The sequence below is a fragment of the Chlamydotis macqueenii genome, chromosome 1 (assembly GCF_036417535.1).
Source record: "Chlamydotis macqueenii isolate bChlMac1 chromosome 1, bChlMac1.mat, whole genome shotgun sequence".
Classification (NCBI taxonomy): domain Eukaryota; kingdom Metazoa; phylum Chordata; class Aves; order Otidiformes; family Otididae; genus Chlamydotis; species Chlamydotis macqueenii.
In genome coordinates, this window is record NC_141556.1 from 76,616,167 (window position 1) to 76,638,212 (window position 22,046).

Sequence of the window (22,046 nt, forward strand, 5' to 3'; positions counted from 1 at the left end):
TTGAGCACAAATGCAAAGCTCACTTTCTTACTCTTCATAAAAATGATTTTTTTTTTCTAGAGCAAACAGACATTCTTCTTTGGCAACCTCTTGCACAAAATTGGCTACCAATGGCTACCTTATGCAGGACCAGGGTTGTCTCCCCTAGGAGACAAGGCAGCAGGTGCAGGTCTCCCTTCCTTTAAACTGGTATATGGAAACTCAAATCCATTTCCTAGGTTCCTTATCTGGCAAAAGTTCTTTCATCCATCTTGGCCTCACCACCTGACAGTGTGCTGATTCTTAAAGTACATTATCTACTGCTTATGGGAGACCTGAGCCTCAAAATCCTACTGATGATCCCAGGGTGGAAGCTGGAGTAAGGTTTCAGCAAACTCACACAATCCAACTCACAAAAAGATGGAAAAAGGTCCTCACCTGAGCTGAGCTCAGATGGTTAACCCACATAGCTGCTCAAACCCTCACCCTCAAAAAGAGGAGGAAAAACTAGAAGAAAGTGAAAATATGTCCTTAAGTCATTCTCTGTAATGCTCACCAACAAAGCACTGCCCTGTGATTACGTCTACCAAATACAATTCTTGACGGATCCCATCTAGAAATAACTCATTTTCAATAGCCCTTAACTACTCCTTACCAGCACAAATAAATAGCTAAGATGACAATCAGCACAAGAGCCAGAATTGCTTATACAGAGTTTAGACCAGGGTGACAAATCTATGTTTCCAGGGAGATGAGGGCTTGGACTTCAAATTCGCTAGTCATCATCAAGGACGACAAGGAATAAAGGAAACGCCAGTTCAGTAAGAGGCTGGGAAAGGAGAAGCATCCTTCAAAAGAGAAGGAGAGATAATGGATGCATGTATACATAAATACATATATAGATTATATATCTATACATCAGAAGCATTATGCAAATTAATGCATATCTGAATTTGCATAAGACCTCTAGCTTTTTGGCCCAATGCCTTCACATAATCAAACTTGTGTTCGGCATCATGGTAAAATGAGATCCTCTAGAGAGCTGTAGTGTGGAACAGTATCAAAGGGTAGGAAACATTACAGTTGATAAAGATGGATGTTTTATTTATTAAATAAACAAATGCTTTCGGTTTCTCATTTAATTTATCTGATGAACTTTTCAAACTAGCTCCACTGGTATTTCACCCTGATCTGGCTCAGAGCTTCCCGCAGTATTTGGCCTAAAGAAGCTATTCTGATCGAGTGTCCTGTTCAGATACATGAGGCAGAAAGGCTGACAAAGGGTACCTGAAGCCAAAACCACAAGGAAGATACAAAAGTGGAAATGCTACACAGAGTCAATGTCAAGAACAGTATGTCCGCTGTCCACTTCCTCCCATGATCTTCTCTTCCTTCCTTTTGACATTTTCTTTCACGTCAGCATTTTCATAAGCACTTAAGCCCCTCAGAAATCTGAGTCTCATCTTCAAAGTGTCAAAGCATTTGGGAGCCACAGCACAATTCACTTACTATAGCACTAAGATTCTTTGGAGATTTCTAAAAACAAGACTTTGACTCGTGATCCAGGGAGCTGATCCTGCTACTTTTTCTCTAAGCTACTCTTTGAAACTTCTGGAAGATTTCTTCAAGATGCTTATTTTACCAGTGCAGAACATCGTGATAGAGAGATGAACTACTGATAGCAATGCTGCAGACTTTCCTTAAACGTTAGCAACAAAACACCACTGAGGATACCTTGTATTTGTAAGAGAAATGATTCGCAATTGCAAACTCAGAAAAGATGAGCGTCTGATTCTGGAATTTTAAAATAATTATATTCTGAATATTGCTAGTCAGAAAGCTGGCTGAAAGTCTCAGTAAAAAAAAAAATCACATTCTTGGACTTACTATAGTCATAGTTATTCTTGTACGAAAGAAATGTCTAGACCAGCATCCTCTCTTTGACACTGTAGCTGATACTCAGAAGAAGACTGTAGAGATAGGACAGAACCATTGCTGGCATACTCTCCCAGCTTTCAGCAACCACGAACCTATTAATTTTCCTAAGTCACTTGCTATACCAATGCCACTGTTGGATCTTTCCTGTATGGATTTGTCTAATCTCTTCTGAACGTAACATGATGGGGCAATTACTCCTGCAATTTAACTATGATTTACAAAAACCCCACATAATTTATTTTCTTTCAACATACTGCCTCAAAGTCTGAATTAATGCCCCTAATCCCATTATTGTGAGAAACCGTAAATACATATTCCCTACGTGCCTTTTCTGCATCTTGATCTTACAGATCCCCCTCAGCCTCATACTGTCTACCTCATCTATTACTTAAGTCCCATTTTTAAAAAGGGAAACAAGGAAGACCTGAGGAACTACAGTCTCACGCCTGTACTTGGCTAGGTCATGGAATAGACTCTCCTGGAAACCATGCTAAGGTATATCATAAATAAAGATGTGATTGGTGAGAGCCAGCATGGCTTCACAAAGGGCAAATTGTGCCTGACCGATCTGGTGTCCTTCTATGATGGGGTTACAGTGTTGGTGGATAAGGGAAGAGCAACTGATGTCAGCTACCTGGACTTGTGCAAAGCTTTTGACGCTGACACATATGACACCCTTGTCTCTAAACTGGAGAGACATGCATTTGATGGATGGACCACTTGGTGGATAAGGAATTGGCTGGATGGCCACACTCAAAGAGTTGTTGTCAATAGTTCAATGTGATGACAAGTGGCATTCCTCATAGGTCAGTATCAGGACTGGCCCTGTTTAACATCTTTGTCCGTGACAAAGTGGGATAGAGTGCGCCCTCAGGAAGTTCACCAACAACACCAAGCCGCGTGGTGCGGTTGACACGCTGGAGGGAAGGGATGCCATCCAGAGGGACCTTCAGAGGCTGTAGAGCTGGGCCCATGCAAACCTCATGAAGCTCAACAAGACCAAGTGCAAGGTCCTGCACATGGGTCAGGGCAATACCAGGCACAAATACAGGCTGGGCAGAGAATGAATTGACAGCAGCCCTGAGGAGAAGGAGTTGGGGTGGTGGTGGACGAGAAGCTCAACATGAGCCAGCAATGTGCCCTTGCAGCCCAGAAAGCCAACTGCATCCTGGGCTACTTCAAAAGAAGCGTGGCCAGGAGGCCAAGAGAGGTGATTCTGCCCATCTATTCCACTCTCATGAGACCCCACCTGCAGTACTGCGTCCAGCTCCAGAGGCCTCAACAGAAGAAGGACATAGACTTCTTGGACCAAGTCCAGAGGAGAGCCACGAAGATGATCAGAGGGCTGGAGCACCTCTCCTATGAGGACAGGCTGAGAGAGTTGGGGCTGTTTAGCCTTGAGAAGAGAAGGCTCCAGGGAGACCTTATAGTGGTCTTCCAGTAACTAAAGGGGGCTTATAAGAAAGACAAGGAGAAACTCTTTAGCAGGGCCTGTTGTGACAGGATGAGGGGTAATGGTTTCAAAAGAGAGGGAGATAGATTCAGATTGGACATAAGGAAAAATTTTTTTACAATGAGGGTTGTGGAAAACTGGAACAGGTTGTCCAGAGAGGTGGTGGAAGCCCCATCCCTGGAAACATTCAAGGCCAGGTTGGATGAGGCTCTGAGCAACCTGATCTGATTGGAGATATCCCTGCTCCTTGCAGGGGGGTTGGACTAGATGACCTCTAAAGGTCCCTTCCAACCCTAACTACTCTATGATTCTATGATCTGTTTTGAGCCCTGAAGCACAGCAATATACAAATATGGTAATTACAGACACAATTCACATGACTTTGGTATATCATGTTTAAAACAAAAAGTGCTCATTTCTAGAAGTTTACCTTAATGACAGCAACATTTGGTACATATTCTTGTCTATTCTATATTCTATTCCCTCCAAGTACCACGATGCTTTATTGGAGTGGGTGTCTTGGAAGATCTGACTTCAAGATAGCTGCGGAAGCCCAAAGAGTAAATCTGGCATGTAGGAGTGATGGAAGCAGTATCAGATTAGAGGTTGTAGGCAGGTGTTCCTGCTGGAATGGTCATACAAGTAGTGACATGCTGTCAAGGTAGGGAGAGTGATACATTGCATCAGCTGAGGGGGCCATGGAAACAGGAATCATTGCCAGTTGAAATGACTGTTAAACCATCTTTCTTAGACCTTGTTTATATCAGCATACAAAGGGAAATACTAGAAGAAAGAGACACTCCTACTTATGTACACAGCATTCTTATCTCCAGGAGATCTGAAATCAGACTTCACCAAGAATTTTAAAGCAGGGCCCAATTTTTCTACTATTCGCACATAAGACTAGGATTTGCTTTTTGTCCCCTTCTTTCAGAAACTGAATAATGTGGTGAAGAAAAGGAAAAAGAAGATCACACCCTTGAACTCAGTACTTCATTCACTATCACAGTTGCAGAAATGTTCATTAGAGTCTTTGTTGAGAAAAGATCCACTTGCAAAAAATGCATCCTATAGCAGTGAATATTTACTGGAATAGACATTAAAAAAACAGAGTGTGAGAAATTACCTTTCCCTGAAAAGTCAAGCACATTTTATAGAAAAGAAAAATTAAATACTAATCATAAAGATGCTCTTGGGTGACAAAAATGAAAATTATTCTAAAATGATCAATTAATTGCTCCCTAGAATCACTCTTTTCTTATGTACAAGGATACAATAATAAAAATGATGCCCATGATCTGTCCCAGAGAATCCTGTCTCTTAATGGGCTACAATCACCTATCACCTCAAAACCCACTGCCTAGGCTTCTTGTTTGCCTGCACTGTTACAGATGTGCACAACTTGAAAAGGAATGCTTAAAATCTTTTTTGTGTAGCTATTTTTGTGACACACAGTGGAATTCCTTAAATTTCACACTACATAAACACAGTATAAATGTGGCTGCAAGAGACTTCTTTGCTATGTATAGCATAGGAAATATTCACTTAATGCAAGAGCTTAACTCTGCTGCATGTGATGCCTGCCCATTTGCTGAGCTGAAGTAAACAGCCCCACGGACATTGCGTGAATGTTGCATTGAGTTCAAGACTCTTGACGTCATTTATTTATTTCTTTCTTAAACAACTGAGCACCACTGTCTGTCCTTCTAAGGCACCAAAACCTTTTTTTTCAGCTTTTAGCATTTTCAAAATAAACATCCAAGCCCCTTAATGTGACATCTTAGATGTAGCTTCTATCCTCTCACTTGGTAATCTTGTCTATTTTTTAGAGAGACACAGACACATGCAGCCTCCCTAGAACAATGCCTAAACAACAAAGTTCCCAATCAAGTATTCTTTAATAAGTTATCCATTCTTCTGATACAAGGCTTTAAAACAATTTTGTATTAACGTGATCCTGCTTTTTTTCATCTACAGTGCCACTGTCTAGGGAATGCCAGCAGCCTCCACCTTGGCACAAGGCTCCTACTGTGAGGCTCGGACAGCCCCAGCCCCTTTAGCAACAGCCTGCAGTTCCCACTGACGTCTAGCTGCACGTAGGGCACTCCAAGTTGCAATGCTGGATTCACAACTCTCTATAAACTAGAAGGAGGGAAGTTAATTACAGATGCAAACAAGCAGCAGTCCTGATCAACTGAAGGAAAAATTTGGGACAAATTGAATAAATTATGCAGCCTATTATAATAATATCCTTTACTTTGTATTACCCTTGGGCTTTCTCTGGAGCATCATTAACTGCTGCAGGCTCAAGTGAAGCAGTATTCTATATCTTTCTTCCAATATAACTATTGCTTATACCTGCTTCCTTTTACATCTACTTATAGACCCTGCCACAATCAAAAGAAAGTTATTAACATTCTCCAGGTCTATACAACATGAAGCATTTCGTTCCTCAGCTCTGGTAATAAAAGCCAAGGAAATGGCTAGATTCCTTATTTGCTTTCTTATCTATCAGTAACAAAACGGATTCTCATCATTTAGATGAGAATTTTAAACTAGCATTGCAGCATCTAGTAGGCTATGAAGTCATTCTCACTCTATGTCAATAATACTTGAAGTCCATGATAAATTGAGGAAACAGAAGAGCCTGAAGCACACCTCCAACACACTGAAAAGAGAACTATATCAGGTGTTGAGAAACACTGGCTTAGCCAGTCATATATTGATGCATTTAAATTTAGAGGAACAGGAAAATGCTGAAAAAGTTTTGGAAGTGCTGAAATTGCTCCTGTATGTCATATCAAAACAATTAAATTTTCCTGAAAGTACCTCCCTTGATGAAAAGTGTTTGGTAAACGCAACCTCAGTTTCTGAATACTTTCAGTAGGTACATTTTCAGTGAATGGATGCTTCATTTGGCACAAAATGTTTGGGCAAATGGGCATTTATGCCAACAGGGAAACTAGTTCAGCATTTCTACTCTCCTAAACATGAGTAACACAAAGAGCAGTATTTAGAACAAGTATTTCCTCCAATTTCTCTTGACAGAAATACCTGAAATACATTCAAGATCTTACAGTAAACATTCATTTCTTTTTTATATGGAACAGCAATACCAGCTTACCACTCAACTTAGTTGTGCTGTGTTACACATTACAAGCTGGATTGATTGGGTGGTTGGTTTGTTTTGACTACCTGGTTTTAAGAAAACAGCCTTAGAAAACAGCTGGACACCTGTGCACCAGCTAAGCAGTAACCACCCATTAGTACACGTAAGCTGCAATAAATTGTGTTAGTGCTCTGCAACTCAAAGGATGAACACCATCAGCCATGTGCATCTCTCATAAAGAGAGATTAGCATTGCCTTGAGGGGTAAGAGTGCTGGGAACGATCGATGAAAAGCAACAGTGGTCAAAAAACCTGACTCCAGGAACGTCATAACTATGTAAAGAAGGGAGGAATTTAATAAGTTTGGAGCTGGCATGGCAGTGTAAAGCCAAAACAAACAAACAAGGAACCCAAAATAAATCAAAACAAACAACTGCTTCATCCCTACCCCCTCCATCAAATTCAGCAGAGCTGTATATTCTCTTCACCAGCACCTGGGAACACACAAATGGATTTCTATAAGAGCTATATAACAGTGTGCATTTTTCCTTAAATCTAAGTACTTAAGAGCGAGGATCTTCTATTATCAGTGTCCAATGTACAAAGTGAACGTATTACTCACTTTGGAATTGCATCCGATACAGGTTAAATACATATACAAGAGAGAAAGCCTTGTGTTTCATGCACAAGTTAATCTGTAAATGACAGGAATCATGCAGAGCTTTCTATGGCCAACTTGTTCTACTAAAAGCCTTCTTACCTTTCACTCTCAGATATCTGATGTTGGTTGTACAGAATCTTAAGTTAGAGGGAAAAGTATTTACATGTTAAGGCAAACAGACTGACCGTCCACTGACAAATTCTGCAAATTGTCAGACATCCAGCCTGTGTGAAATTACAAAGTGGACACCTGTTGGAACCTTTTTATTTGGAGCTCAGTTTCCTAGAGTCCTTTGAGTTCTGATTTCAAATTCAAACACACAAAGCAAAACTCAGTCCATATGCAACATATTTCAGAGCAGAAGAATGAGTTTTCACATTCTTTCAATGTGCAGTCATTAACAGGATGAGCCTGCGGTCCCTTCAGAGCCTAACAGATACTGAATTTATAGTTAGGAGGAGTTCTTCCCGTCGCTTTTAAAGTGAGTGAAATCAAGTCTCTTAGACTTCTCTAAAATATTTCAGAAGTTTTTGTAAGTACTGAGTAACACTCGGTGGCATATAGACAGTCTCGGTGGCATACAGACAGGCCCATTAAAGAAAACGCTGCACTTGCACAGCCAGTGGATATCATGACTCATATCCGGTGTATGTGTGCAAAAGTTTTGATGCACTGGCACCAGAGTGCTTAGCATCTTCTATAACCAAGCCCTAAATGATTCCTAAAGTCAGATGACAAAAGTCTGGATCCCTGTCCTGTAAGTGCAGCTCCAAGTCTGTCACTATAAGTCACTAGTGGGATCCAGAATCCATTCTTTGCTGTCATATTAGTAATTTTTAGTGTGTCTCTGACTAATTTCAGAAGCAGTTTCTTCATTATGCCTTCAAAATTAGCAACAGAAATAATAAAAGTAATGAAGTTTCTCAACTTTTTCAAAGGAAATCATTCAAGCCCTCCAATTAAGTCTAAATATACTCATGTATATACTCATAATATTTAATTGTAAAAACTATTTTTCAGAAGGTAATACTGAAATATCGCTACTCTTTATTTGCTAATACACATCCAAAAATACAACTCTGGTACTTTAATAGAACAGTATAAGTTATTAGTAGTGCAAAACTTTTCAGTCTGTGTTGGTAATGACAGAACTACACTAGGAATACTTACAAAAAGTCACTAAAGGGATCTTTTTGTTGATCCAGATACACAAAAATAAATCACCTCATTTTCAAGTTGCTTATATACTTATAAACACATTATGTTAGAGAAACTCTGTAGGATAAAAAATCCTGTAGAAAAATGCAGTTGTCTGACAAAATAGCTAATACAAGAAAAAAAAAATTAGCATGAAAAACTGTACGGTGTACCCCACAATAAAAAACCGCCACTTTTTTCCCCATGGAGAACTATACAATTTTATTTTCATGATTTTAAAAGTAAAGTAAACTTTCAAGGTCTTGTGACAGAAATCTTGTCCTCTCTGCACAACTCTTCTTATGAGTAGAATAAAACCCATGAAAGTACGCTCACTAACATACGACCTAGAGTACACAAAACTAGAGGCTCCTGGAACTCTGGATGCCCAGCTCTTGTTGAGGAGTGTCATTACCATCTAAATAAATTCAGCAAATACATCTTTCCATTTTTGGAGCTCTCCAACTCTCCTTCCATTCTGTTTTAACTAAGGTATGACCACTCTGCTGAAGAGGCTGCACTACAGCCTAATACTCATTGCTGTAGCAATTTGCTCTTCAGTTAGAATTTTCTTCTGTTAAAATGAAGTGGAAAAGCTTTGCCCTGACTCTCATTTCTGCTGCTGTCCTATAGCACAATATCACATGTCTACTTTAGTCTTATTCATTTAACAAAGTACATTTCAATTGTTTCCAAACATTTCTTTCCATATCCCATAAGGGCTCTTAATCATAAATTTTGCTTTACTCCTAAACCTTCCAAATTTTCTAAATAATAATTCTTGTGAAGCATGTCCACTGAATTTTTAATTAATGAATAATAATAATAATAGTAATAATAATAATATTAATATATTAGGTAAAGTCATCACAAAGCCATATTAAAATATGCTGCCATCAACTAATCCATGTTCCATCCTGCCTGCCTTTTATGCAAAACTACATCTTGCGCTCGGACACAATTAATTCCAGTAAGGAATGCGTACACAGGGAATATTTTGAGATAATTTAGAAGGATCTAGATTGAAGTCTGCAGAAGGTAATGAAAGCAGTAAAAATAATCCTCTGTATTGGTCCTGTAGTTAAGTTTTCACATTGCACACTGAAGTCAAAAGGGTAATGTCAAGATGCAGAAATTCATGGAAAGTATTAGGCAGCAGAAGCAGGGCACTATTGAAAGCTGATACCCTGGAATCTCCTGAAACAGGAAATTCACACCAACTTTCGTCTGGTACTCATCCATACTGGAAAAAGAGTTTTATTTCATTTTCTAATACAGTAAACAATTACGCAGCAGCTATTCTTTTCAATGCCTATTTCTTGACTGTATAAATCATACTGTTCATCATAAATCAACACTGCTGATAACTCTCTGCATTCTAAGCACAGGATAATGACAGTGACTATATTTGAAATCAGAGACCAGATGACTTCACTGCTCTCCACTTTGTCTGATGTCTTTTTGTAATCCATATTAATTCAGTGTTCTAAATAGATCTATGTAATTTCTAGGATTGACAAAGACACCTTTCCATAAGGGAAGGCTTGAATGTCATGCACATCTGACTGGTAAACACACCCACTATAGGCTGAAATCCTGCACTTTTAGGCGAATACATGTTCTCCCTTGCTTTAAGTAAGAGCTAAACACAATGTGGCTCCCAAAGCTTTGGTTAATTTTAATCTATTTTATACTATTTCTATTAAGGTATGCATCAATATAAGCCACACTGGGTTAGAAATCTGCTATTATGAGGAAGTCAAGATTAATTAACAGAAGATACAAAACTAATGCAAACAAGATAAAGTAGTAAGGATGCAGAATAAATAATGCAGAACAAAACTCTGACTTTGCTGAGCTAAAACACAGCCATCTACAGTCATATCAGACCAAATAAGAGTATCCACATGGGATCTAACTGATTTAACTTATACATATTAACTTTACACTCTAAGCTGATTATTCTTTACTTTCCTGAGTGTTCCATGTAGAGAAATCCTTACTGTGATTGATCACCTCCTCCAGGGAGTAAGTATTTAAAAAAAAAAGACTCAGACAACAAGAAGACTTGCAGAAACAAGAGACTGAGATTGATGCTGCTGTCACATAGCTCCCAGTTTCTTAATTTATTATGACAGTCTGAGAAACCAACTTCACAGTTGACAGCGACCAAGATTTATTCCACACTTTTGATTATTTCCCCATACCTAACAAAAAACCTTGGGCCTACACTGATTTATACTCTCACTTGTTTTGGTACTTCTCAGATCACATTGGCTTAAGAAAGCAAACATAATGCAAATTAACACGTAAAGAAAGTTTTATCTCATTTGAACTCAAAAGATTAATGTGGGGTGACTAAACATTAGAGTACTTTTGAAGTGGGAAACTTTCAGATACAGAAATAGAAAAAGTAGGATAAGAAGAGAAGTGTGTTAAGATCCTAGCTTTGGAGAGGGCTGGATATTGGAGGCCTTTCCATCAATCACAGTAAGAATTCTGTATTTTTATTGGATTCCCAGAGTGAACATGGATGCATTTTCAAAATTAGTCTCCAATTTTGGGCTCCAAACTTCTGATAGCAATAATCCTATTTTCAAAGATGTTGATTAACTGAAGTCCATGGGACTGCACCTAAAATAATGATTTCCCTCTACTGACTCCAAGGTGAGTGCAGATAGACGGCTTGTATACAGACATTTACACTCCATCAGCTGAAGCCAAGGACATTTAAAGGAAGTGATTCTTAATTTGAGGGCTTGTGAGCTTTATAGAAATGTAGGGCTTGGCTTCATGGCTGTTAAATGTTTTTCAAATTTGTACACAAACACCATGATAAAAATTCTCATCCATCTGTCATGGAACCTGCCATGAAGACTGGAGGCTGCAACGGCCCACAATCTGGAAATTTTTACAGTTACCAGATGCCATAAAAGTAAATCTGAGGGTTAGAAATGGAAGTTCATCAGAACTAACATATTATGATCCCATCTCAAAAGAGAGATTTAACTTATTTTTACGATTGTCTGCTACTACTTGTGTCATGAAGACTCTCACAAGATGCAGGCAACCAAGCAATAAAAGTAAACACATAATATACAGAAGTTGTTTGTAAATATCTAATACAGAATTGCCTATAGAACATTTACTTATCATCCTAGCTCATACTTGCTCAGCACCTAGTCATCAGTTAGCAGAAGGCATTGTGGAACAGTATAATAGTATAATCACAGCTGTTATTTATCTAATGTACAGATCAAGCAAGACTGATAAAAGACCTGAAAACAGTAATACAGTAAAAATGAGTTAACTGAAGAAACATATCAGAAAGTAACTTTGTCATTTAGGCTTGCATCTGAAAACCAAAGAACTTTAAAAAAATGCAGTCAAGTTTTTCATCCTGAAAGAATGCATCCATCACTAAAATTCAGTTAGTTGTGAAATCTGCAGCGTGGATTTTTGTGTATGCAGCCACTGAGTTTGTCTGGGGGAGGTTCAGTAGCTTAATAACCTCTGGGTCCCCATTTGCAGGGGTCTTCCAGTCCCAAGGTTCTTACTATGCTCCAAGGACCAAATCACTGCCAGTCATTGTTTGCAGAAATACAGAACACGTAAAGGTTTAAAACATACAAATACATCTATTGTTAAAACTTGCCTTTCAACATTTTTCATCGTGTCTGTAAATATATATTATACAGGGCTTATATAGGGCACCATTTCCATCTTGTGCCTGGGCCCCTCACATTTAGAACAGATCCTTGCTGCTCTACCGCTGAGCCCTGCTTTGAGAGCCTGATCTCCTTCTCTTAAGACATAAAACAACTGCCAAGTCCTGAAGTTCTACTCAAGCAAAACTCTCACTGGAATCACTGGAAATGAGTAAGAGCTTCAAGATTTAGATTAATAACTTTCTCTACAAAAATACCATAATTTTACATGTGTTTTAATAAAAATGAAGCGCTATGAAAAGAAGGCTATTGGGTTTATTCAACTCTCCTCCATTTGCCAAGGAGCTTAAGATTAGCAACTAAAACCTGGAAGAAAGTTTATGACTGATAATATTATTAGAGGCCCTGCTGATGTGCTAGAGGAGGACAATATTTAATTGTCGGCTCAACTAATAGTCTCCTGGAATCAGGAAAGAAGGACAAGGAAAACTGGAAGACAGCCAAGAAAATGGACCATTTTTCAGCTTCTCTTTAAAATATTTGTTTTTATGAAACTAAAAACAACTTTCCAAAAGTTGTTCAGCTTTATATTAAAAATGTTCACATTTAAAAAAAAAATCTATTAGAACTGTTGGGAAATATAAAGAAAAATAAACATCAGCAATAGAAGCATTCATTTGGAGTTCAAGCAAGTTGTGCACAGCTGTCTGGTGAAGAAGAAAAATAAAGCTAAATTAAAAGGAAGACATTGCTCTCTTTAATCATACCAGTGGTTATGCAATCCTAAATGAGTTATGTACCACTTCTTGACATTTTACATCTGGGAGCTTTAGAAATTATTTCCCATACACTTGCAACTCTCCTCCCACTTTATGTTGATGGGCAGATTAGGCCATAATCCCCTGTTCCAGTGTATACATTCAGAAAAACAGAAGGGTAGGAACAGGTAGATTTGGGTTTCTAACTGTTTCAAGTTTGTTTTGAAAGAAAAACATAAAGCACTGGAACATCCACTGAAAGAAGATGAGCAATATGATGTGATGTACATACATGTGTGTACACACTCATGTTCTTTTTTGTCATCTGAGTCAGACTGTAGATGACTACTACTCTGTCAGGAATTAAGCCTACATGCCAGGGTTGAAATCTCTCCTCTCTTAAAATAAGCCAACAGATTTTAAAGGAGCACTGCAAGACAGAAGGCGGGGTTTAGAACCTAACCTCAGACGAAAACAAACTTTGTGATTTCAAACATGAACCTAATTTTCATACCGATTTGGGATCCCAAAGCCCATTCTACAACAGGCAGATATTACTTCAAGGCCTGTGACCAGCTGCTCTTGGTTTGCCTCAGAAGTTTCTCCTTTAGCTTTCAGGCTCCCAAATGCCTTGCTGCGATTGTCGCTCTGCTCCACCTACCAGATCTGGCAGACTAGTACCACTTCTGGAGCAGGTTCAGTTGCTCCAGGGAAAGTGTTACCTCTCCCTTCCCACAGGGGCTTCCACGTGACTTAGTCATTTTGTCAAGAAATGCAAAATAGCATCTGAGAACAGACAAATAAAACAGTAATGTCCGTTTTTCAGGCTTGAAAATCAGGTCTTCTGCCCAAAGCACACCTTTAAGATTGTGGACATAACTAGGACTTTGCTATTCAATTCTTTGCTACTGAATTCACAGCTGACTCTGTGCTTGCATTTTTGTCTACCGTACTGAACATTCAGGTCTTGCAGAGAGCTCCATGGAATCTATAATGTTCACTAGTAATTGCATTTCTGGCTCATTTTATAAACAGAAGTTCATTCTGCTTCCCAGGACTCTTCTCAATCAGATACAGAATTAACTGCTGAAGAACCATAAACTATACTAGATTGCCAAAACTACATCTGTAGTTATTTTCAGGAGGTCTAACATACAAAAGAATTAATTGAGATGTCATATTATATATATCCAAATTTAGTAATTGCTATTTTGCTGTAAGAGAAACAAAAGGTACACAGAATATTTTAAATAAGAGTGTATAAGCAGGGGTTCAGAAGGGTAAGGATTCTATTCTTGGCTATGCTGCAGACATCCTGTGTGAAGGCTGAGAAGTAACTTAATCTGTTTGCCTAGTTCCTCATCTATAAAACAATAAAAATTATACTTCTTCTTACAGGATTTTCTGAGGACAAATCTATTAGTATTTACAAGATGTTCGCATATGTTCCTATATCACAGCAATTAATACCATAGAAAAACCTGTAAATAAAATAAATATGTCTCTGAATATATTATGATAAATTTTTTGTCCATGCTCCTTGGTATTTTTTGATGGTTTCTAAGAAAAGTTTACAATCTTCTTGAGCATACTTACTAACTAGAGAAATTATAAAGAGCAGAGGACTTCATGAAACACATGCTACTGTATCGAAGAAAGAAAAGTTAAAATGAGTGCAACCTGGAAGCAATAAGTGTTTTTGTAAAAAAGCAATGCTTATTCCCTATTAAAAAGGGACCATCACAAATCAAAGCTAAGTCAAAAATAAAAAAAAACCACCACACAAAACAGGCACAGATTAGCAGCACTTCATAGCTATTCATATTTATATCTGAATAGATAAACAAAAGAAAATACATGCAATTCCAGTATTTAACCTGAAATATTTTCACAAGCAGGTTTGTTTGACAAACAGTAAACAATGAGTTGTGTCGATGTTTTAGGAAGAATTCCCTAACTATATGTACACAAAACTCTGCCTGGAGGTAAAAAGGATAGAGGAGCAGAATGTGGATTACACGGTATTACATGGTTTTCTCAAGTAAGAACCAATGACTGTCCCCTTTTGTTGTACATATTTTTCTTGCACACTCTTCCTAGGTGAATTCCAGAAGGTTTGAAACAGCTGGAGTATCTGCTGATATGTGAGCCCTTTGGCAAGGAAATTTTGCGAAGCAAGGCTCTCTGCTTTCTGATCCAAATAGTTATGGCACCCTCTTCCACTTTCCATTCTGATGCTGAATAAATTTGTAAGATTTAGCCAAGAATACCATCAAGAACTGCTTTCAGCAAGGTATCTAGCAAGCTTTTACTGGATAAATCCCAAGGTTTAGTAGTCCATGATAAGCTTCAGAACTCTCATCTTTGATCATGCTTCAGACCAACACAGCACATAATACTCTCCCAGGAGCTTACATTTTTAATCAGTAGAAGAGAGATTAATGTAAGATAATGGTACTCCACATGAGTGTCCTTCAGGAGAAAGGAAAAATAATTCAGTGCTCTTTCTGAATCTCCCAAGTGAAGTAACCAAATACTATTGCACTACCTCATTCACTTCAGCAGCAATACAAAAACAAACCAGTAAAAATCTAATTTTTTGCAGCAGCTTGGATTTCATCACTATTGAATCTTCTTTTTAATCTTCTCTTCCCTAGAAGAGAACTATATCATTTCTTTCACTCTTCTGGCATTGGCCATGTTAGACTTCATGATCCTTATGGGTCCCTTCCAACTCAGATATTCTATGATTCTGTGTTTTCTAGATCACTCATTATTCTTACTGCTCTTTTTTGGCTTCACCCAAGTGCAGTGCCCTAAACTGAACAGTATTCCAGCAGCTGAAGCCTTACCGCTGCTGAAGGAGCCGAGGATTTCTTTCTTTTGATATGACAATTTCTATCTCAATAGTTTGAATGTAAAAAAAAAAACCAACCAGGAAATTCTCTTTTACGCTCCTGGGTACATTCTGGAGTCACCATCATAGTGACAGCTATGCCAAGCTTCCCTGAAATTCTCACTGAAAAAGACGACAAATTCTCAAGTCTTCTCTATGGCATCCCCATCTGTCACGTACTTAACTTTGTACAACATTCAGGCTTACAACAACAGGCTCAAACTACCTCCTCTGCTATCTGCTATCTGTCTTACTGAAAGCCTCCAAGACGCGAAGAAAGAGTACATTAATATTAAACCAAGAAAGTACAAAAATCTAGACGAATTAGGAACACCTTTAAGTGTCACGCTGAATCGGAGCTGAGAGTATATTTTGAATAGTCACTTTTAAATGCATGTCTTATCCATTGATACTCCGTAGTAAAGATTCAAAAATTCTACCAGATATCTGAGAACAGACTCAGATTTACCACAAATGAGATGGGTAAAGTGTTTGGCACTAATAGGAAGGATGATCAATTATGCCATAATCTCTTCTAAAGGCAAGAAAGAATAAAAATTGGTAACATGCCTCAACACGTGAAAGACACAAAGAAGGAAAAAAAATCAATTTAACAGTAAGATCACGGAGGAAAAATTATCAAATAGGAAAAATCATCTGGACCAGTGAGCTAATTGCTTATTTAAAAAAATCAGACTGGTATTTCATATATGAGAGGGGAAAAAATATTTCACGACTGGTTTCAAATGAAGGACAAAGAAAATCTATTGCATGAGACCAAATATTAGTCTTGCATCCACTGAGCAGAATTTAGAGCAATTTTGAGAAAGAACTACTGCTGTTTCAAGTGATTATAGTGCTAAAATAAATTATTTTTAGTGAGACAAGGATATCACCATAGTTTTAATTCCCTGTGGTGTCATTTTATGTTATATTTGAGAAATTCCTCAATAAAAATGTCAAATAGAAAGCCAGCTGAGTTCCCCTGAGGATAGTTCTGGACATTTTCCAGCACAAATTTTAGCCATGAATTCTTAACCAAACACCTCCTCCCAACAAATAAATAAATAAGAAATTTCACTTGATTAGAAAGAAAGAGAGAAATGTTGAAACAAGAACCCAGGAAAAAACACTTAACCTGTCAACTGCATCTGATCTAATTAGTTGCAAATATTCCAACTTTGTTATTTATAAAGAAGATTGTAATCATCTTGCTATACTTTCGTCACTAGAAAGACATCCAGTGAAGGTTTAAAAAGGAACATAAACCCTGTCAAGAAGAGATGGCTTAAGATTTTGCATAGACTTCAGTCAAGGAAGAGATGCAGAAATCCTGATATAACAGTCTTGTCCATTACAGCCTGTTTCCTAGAGGTTCCCAGATGGCCTACAGGACTATCAGTGAACTACCATGGGGTTCCATCCCTACGTTTTCTAAAACTACCAGACAAAGATTTCTGGTGGTGTGTGCATGACAAAATGCAGCCCAAGTCACCAAGAGAGCAATTCAGCTGTCTAAACATCTGAGTCAGGTGCCATTTTAGATTCCTTACTCTTAGATTCTACTCCTGTAGATCTCACATCACATCTGCCAGCTCCAGGGTGTTCTCACTGACATGAGGCTCCTATGTTTAGGCAGTCAAATTCCCCCCTAAGTGTTCCTGCTGCCTGACTCCCCTGGTGCTGACAAAATGGATGCCAACAGTAACATCTGGAAGGCCAAAGGAGGGGGGAGAAGTAGGAACAGTGCAGTCTGATACTGGGTCATTCCTAGCAAATCTATCCAACTAGATACACATCCATGATGCTGCACGAGAAGACAGTTCAGGCAGGGTTTTCAAAATCAACCTACTGCACATTTATAGGCTCATCTACAAATTCTATGGAAATGACATAATTCTAAACAAGATCCACTATGGCCCTACTTAATGTATATACAGACTTAACGTCAGCTCGCTGATCAAACATTACACGCCTTTTCTAAGAGGAACATAAACTTGATACATAGAATATATGATACAGTAGCTAACTAGCAATCTTTGTTTTGACAGTCTATGAAGTCCTATAGAGGCTGGGGGCGGGGTATGTGGAATCAGTAAAATAATGCATTAAAAGGTGAAAGACATTGTCACTGATCTTATGAAGAGTTCTTTGTCTCCTTATAATCCATATGAAAAATAAGTGGTTTCTCAAAAAGTGAGAACAGCTGGAAACCACTACAGTCGTCAAAACTTTAATTCCTTTCAATGCCTCATTTCCTCATAGGAAAAAAAAATACGTATCTTTAGAATAAATTAACCACATTTTACATGCTGGGAAAATTTTCCAGAAGGTTACAGAAATATTAATTTAATCATGCACAAATACAAGGTTTGTTTTTCATTTGAGACCTCACTGCATCCTCTTAGAAGGAGCCAACTGCATTTACACATTTCTGGTAGCACATGTGAAGGGAAATAAAACTACTGCAGAAGGGAAAAGACTACAACATTCCCCTTTCCAAAACTGATACTGCTCTAATGGGCACATGCAGGCTACCCCAGCAGCCAGTGTAACTGATAACACCAGCAGACAGCTAGGGACAAAATGATCACAGAAAAATGAAGTTCTCTCTTTTCTAGCAATGGTTTTGCAAATCGGAGTTAGCAGACAACAGGCAGTCATAGCAAGATTTGCATGGTCACTGTCAGGATTAAAAACTTCAGTCTGAGATCTTACAACCAATCTTTTGTCCTCAGCAAACTCACTCAAATTTTAAAGGGAGAAAGAGGAATGTGCCTGAATTCCCTTTTCAGTGCCTCTAAGTAAAAGCAGATATTTTACTGAGACGTATCAAAGATGATTCATTAGTTGTAAATATTGAATCTGCATTTGAGGAACAGAAACTGCTCAAAATTAGAAAGGCATTTATGGCCTCTTTAGTGTCCTTAAAGTTGCAAGTGGGAGAAAGGGAGTCCTTTGCTATTATTCCACCAATCTGTTTACTGAACTTCTTCTAGAAGCAACATGGTTCCTAACATTTTTGGGAACACAAGAAGTCAGCTCAGAGTAGACCATAAGTATAGGCAGACACAGATTCTAAAAACCTGAAAGATCTCTTGGTAAGCTTTGGATCAATACTCTCAACTGTAGCCACGTGTTAAGCACAATCGTTTATACTATTGTAGGCCTTTATTTCTCCCCCAAAAAATCAAGTAGCTGAACAGAAATTAATAAAAATAAAATTAGAAACTTATCTATCTCTGTAGATCCAGCCTGTATGTTTCATGATCAGAGAGCAACAACACAGACAGCAGAGATCCTAATAAATCTCACAGATCTCCTGAAGAGTTCATCCTTTGTCAGGTCACTCCTTTCGCTGTTCATACTTGCTAACCTATTCTTCCCTACTCTTCGCTATTGCTATGGGAATCATTTGGAAACAAAGTTGAAAATATGAAGCTGTTTGAAACAACGTAGGTGCATAGATATTTGAATTCCAAATAGTTGAACTATTTTATTAGGTTTGTATCCCGTTCTATTAAGAGATATTACTGAACATTAGTATAAATAGAGTTTTTATTTCTTTTTTACATGAATGTCTGGCTGCTTTTTGTATAATAAATACCTCTTGCACAATGAATCATTTCACCACCTCAGGTTGAGGCAAATAAATCTATTTAGTCTGTTCTATAACAAATGAAATCTGGAAGTTTGAGTCAAAAGCCTGTCAATGGTCAGGATATATAATCCATCTGAATAAATATTACTCAGTTTGAAAATGAACCCAGTAGGAAATACATCTACTGAAAGGCCAACCAAATCCTTGCACAGAAATTCTAGTTGTTCCTTAGCTTCCATGAGTGCAGACTGGTGTTACTAGGCTTTATTATTCTGGTTCACTACCTGATTTCTTGACTTGTATTATAAAGAATCTCAGTTTTTACCAAAGTAAACGTGCTGCGTTACACAGAAAAAAACACCCCTTTTCCACACTGTTTTAAAAACATAGCCCTGAAATTAATTTGGGACTGCACCAAACATTGGTCACTGCATTCATATTGAGAATATTGAGAAAGATGGTCCCTTTAGGGCCCTAGGATTTAGCTAAAATGACTACCAAGTAAGTAGGTATGGGAAACTGTATATAGCAGTCAAAGTTTATTTCTAGGTAACTGGTGTGAAGAAATTTCAAAACAAAACATATACTTTTTTAGCTTATAGGATAAAACCAACCCATTTAAACCAGATCAATGGACATGAATCAGAAAAACAGATGCCAAAATCCTCAGACTGCTAAAGCAATTAAGATCCTGCTTTGTGCATGGCTGTGCCCCTCCCCTTTGTAAACAGTTATTACTGATAACTCTTTCTTTGCCCTGTTTTATTGTGCAAGTATTCCTTCATCACATTCGCACTTTCAGCATTCTGTAATTTATGTTCATACAGCATATCCTAGAACTATGTTACCCTAAAAGGGAAAAAAAGGGGAGAGGGAGCTTTAAAGATATGACTGGAATTACAGAAGTTGGAAGAAACAAACAAAATACATTTAAATAGATGGGACAGATTATTCTTCTTAAAAAAGAAGCCCAAACATCCAGCACAGGCTTTGGAGGTCAGGAGGGTTTTTTAGCAATGTTCAAGATGGCCAAATGGATTTGAATGTGTTAGGATTAAGAGTGCCAACTTCAAGGGTCTGGTCTAAACCATACTGGAGACAATGGACAGGTTTGAACTTATCCAGTGTGTCTTTACTGAAAACAAACCAGATGACAAAATGCAGCAAGCAGATGAGGCCTTCTTACCACAGTCATGAAACAAAACTTTCTTGCCAGCATTCACTACTTACCAAGACAGTTGTGGCCATCGTGAGCTAACATGAACCCATCATAGCATGTACACCTGTAGTTGCCTGGAATGTTGATGCACTCGTGGACACAACCCCCATTGTAGAAGTCATTCTCACACTCGTCAATATCTAAAACATAAGAGGAGGAACAAGAAGCTCTTTTAAAAAGAGAACACTAAGAATACAGAAAAATTTGTCCAGTCAAGCATGAACTTTGAATATATGCATATTCCTAATATTTCTATATACTGGTATTGTGTATTTCATCCAACAAATGGCTCAGGGAATTACTGACTGATTGTATCAGGGTAATATATGACTGAAAAGCAGCAAGCCAATGTATAGAATACTCCTTTCCCAAAATAATTGTAGTATCATCAGAGTAAACAACAATATGTTGTTAAAATTACAAAGAAACATCTTATTTTGGTACATTTTTATATTTAAAATGTAGGGTTTGTTTTTTGTCTTTAAAATAATCAAGCAGACAATGAGTTAAACCTTTGACTTTGTAGTAACAAACAACTATCTGAAACACGCTATTAATATGGCATGTGACAAGAGAAAACTATGCCTTGTTTAACAAAAAATTGTGTTCTCAGAACAAGGAATATCTGGTATATTCCTGACAATAGATAAGGCTGTAGTTCTGTATAATAAACCTTGAAAAACACCGTTTCTGAAGTAGTTGTCATAATTCACTGAGATCTATGAAGTTACTATTGATCACTTGGTACAGTTTTGTCTGTCTCTTCACCTTGCCCCACAAAATAAGCCCTATTATCATTTTCAGTATTAATTCACATATGGCAACAACAACACCAAAAAGTCCAACATTTTGTTCTTAGAAGGTATACTAGAATTATTTTAATTACTTTTTGTACACTGGCCTGTATCTGAAAGAGTACCACAAATGATAAGAGATGCATTCTGCTTCAACTACAAACAATCCTATTATGATTTTCCCTCCTTCATATAAAAATAACTTCTTCACTCATTATAGAAAGTGCAAACTTTCTTATTTTTACAGATTGTATCTTAGCTTATATGTGGAACATTAGCATTCAAGCATCACTGCTTGAATAATTCAGTGGTGCACATAAACCAACTAAAAATACACAAATAATTATAAACAGCCTCATAGCTTGATAAAAATCAGCTCTGAATCTATGGTGCACTAGACCAAAGACCCCAGCTACCATCCCTAAGTTAGACACCGCATGATAAATGGATATGGTAATCTTTTTAGAAAATCACCTGTTAGTACATCAGAAGTATCCTATACATTTCAAACGTGCCTTGCACTGGTGTTTGAAATATTTCTGTACTAGGTTCATGTTCACACTTTTTTTTTTTTTTACTTCTGAAAGGACTCCAGGAAAAGCTTTGCTACCTAGTATCACACACAGCCACAATCTCGATACAGCACTGCAGTTTGGTAAAACTAGATTGCTCTGAAAAGCCAGCTCAGACTCTGTCACTCAATGCTTTCAGCATTTATGGAACTTAGATTGAGTTTGGCTAGAGCTTTGCACCTCGTTGCACAATCCCCTGAGA

General features: G+C 37.9%; 1 protein-coding gene across 1 annotated transcript in view; it reads right to left on the reverse strand.

The window, feature by feature from the left end:
- The window catches only part of SCUBE1 (signal peptide, CUB domain and EGF like domain containing 1), a 219,357-nt gene that overhangs the window by 162,900 nt on the left and 34,411 nt on the right, over nt 1-22,046 (reverse strand). Inside the window, exon 3 of the mRNA XM_086740410.1 lies at nt 20,490-20,618. Coding sequence (XP_086596536.1) covers nt 20,490-20,618 — 129 coding nt within the window. The remainder of the gene's footprint in view (nt 1-20,489; nt 20,619-22,046) is intronic.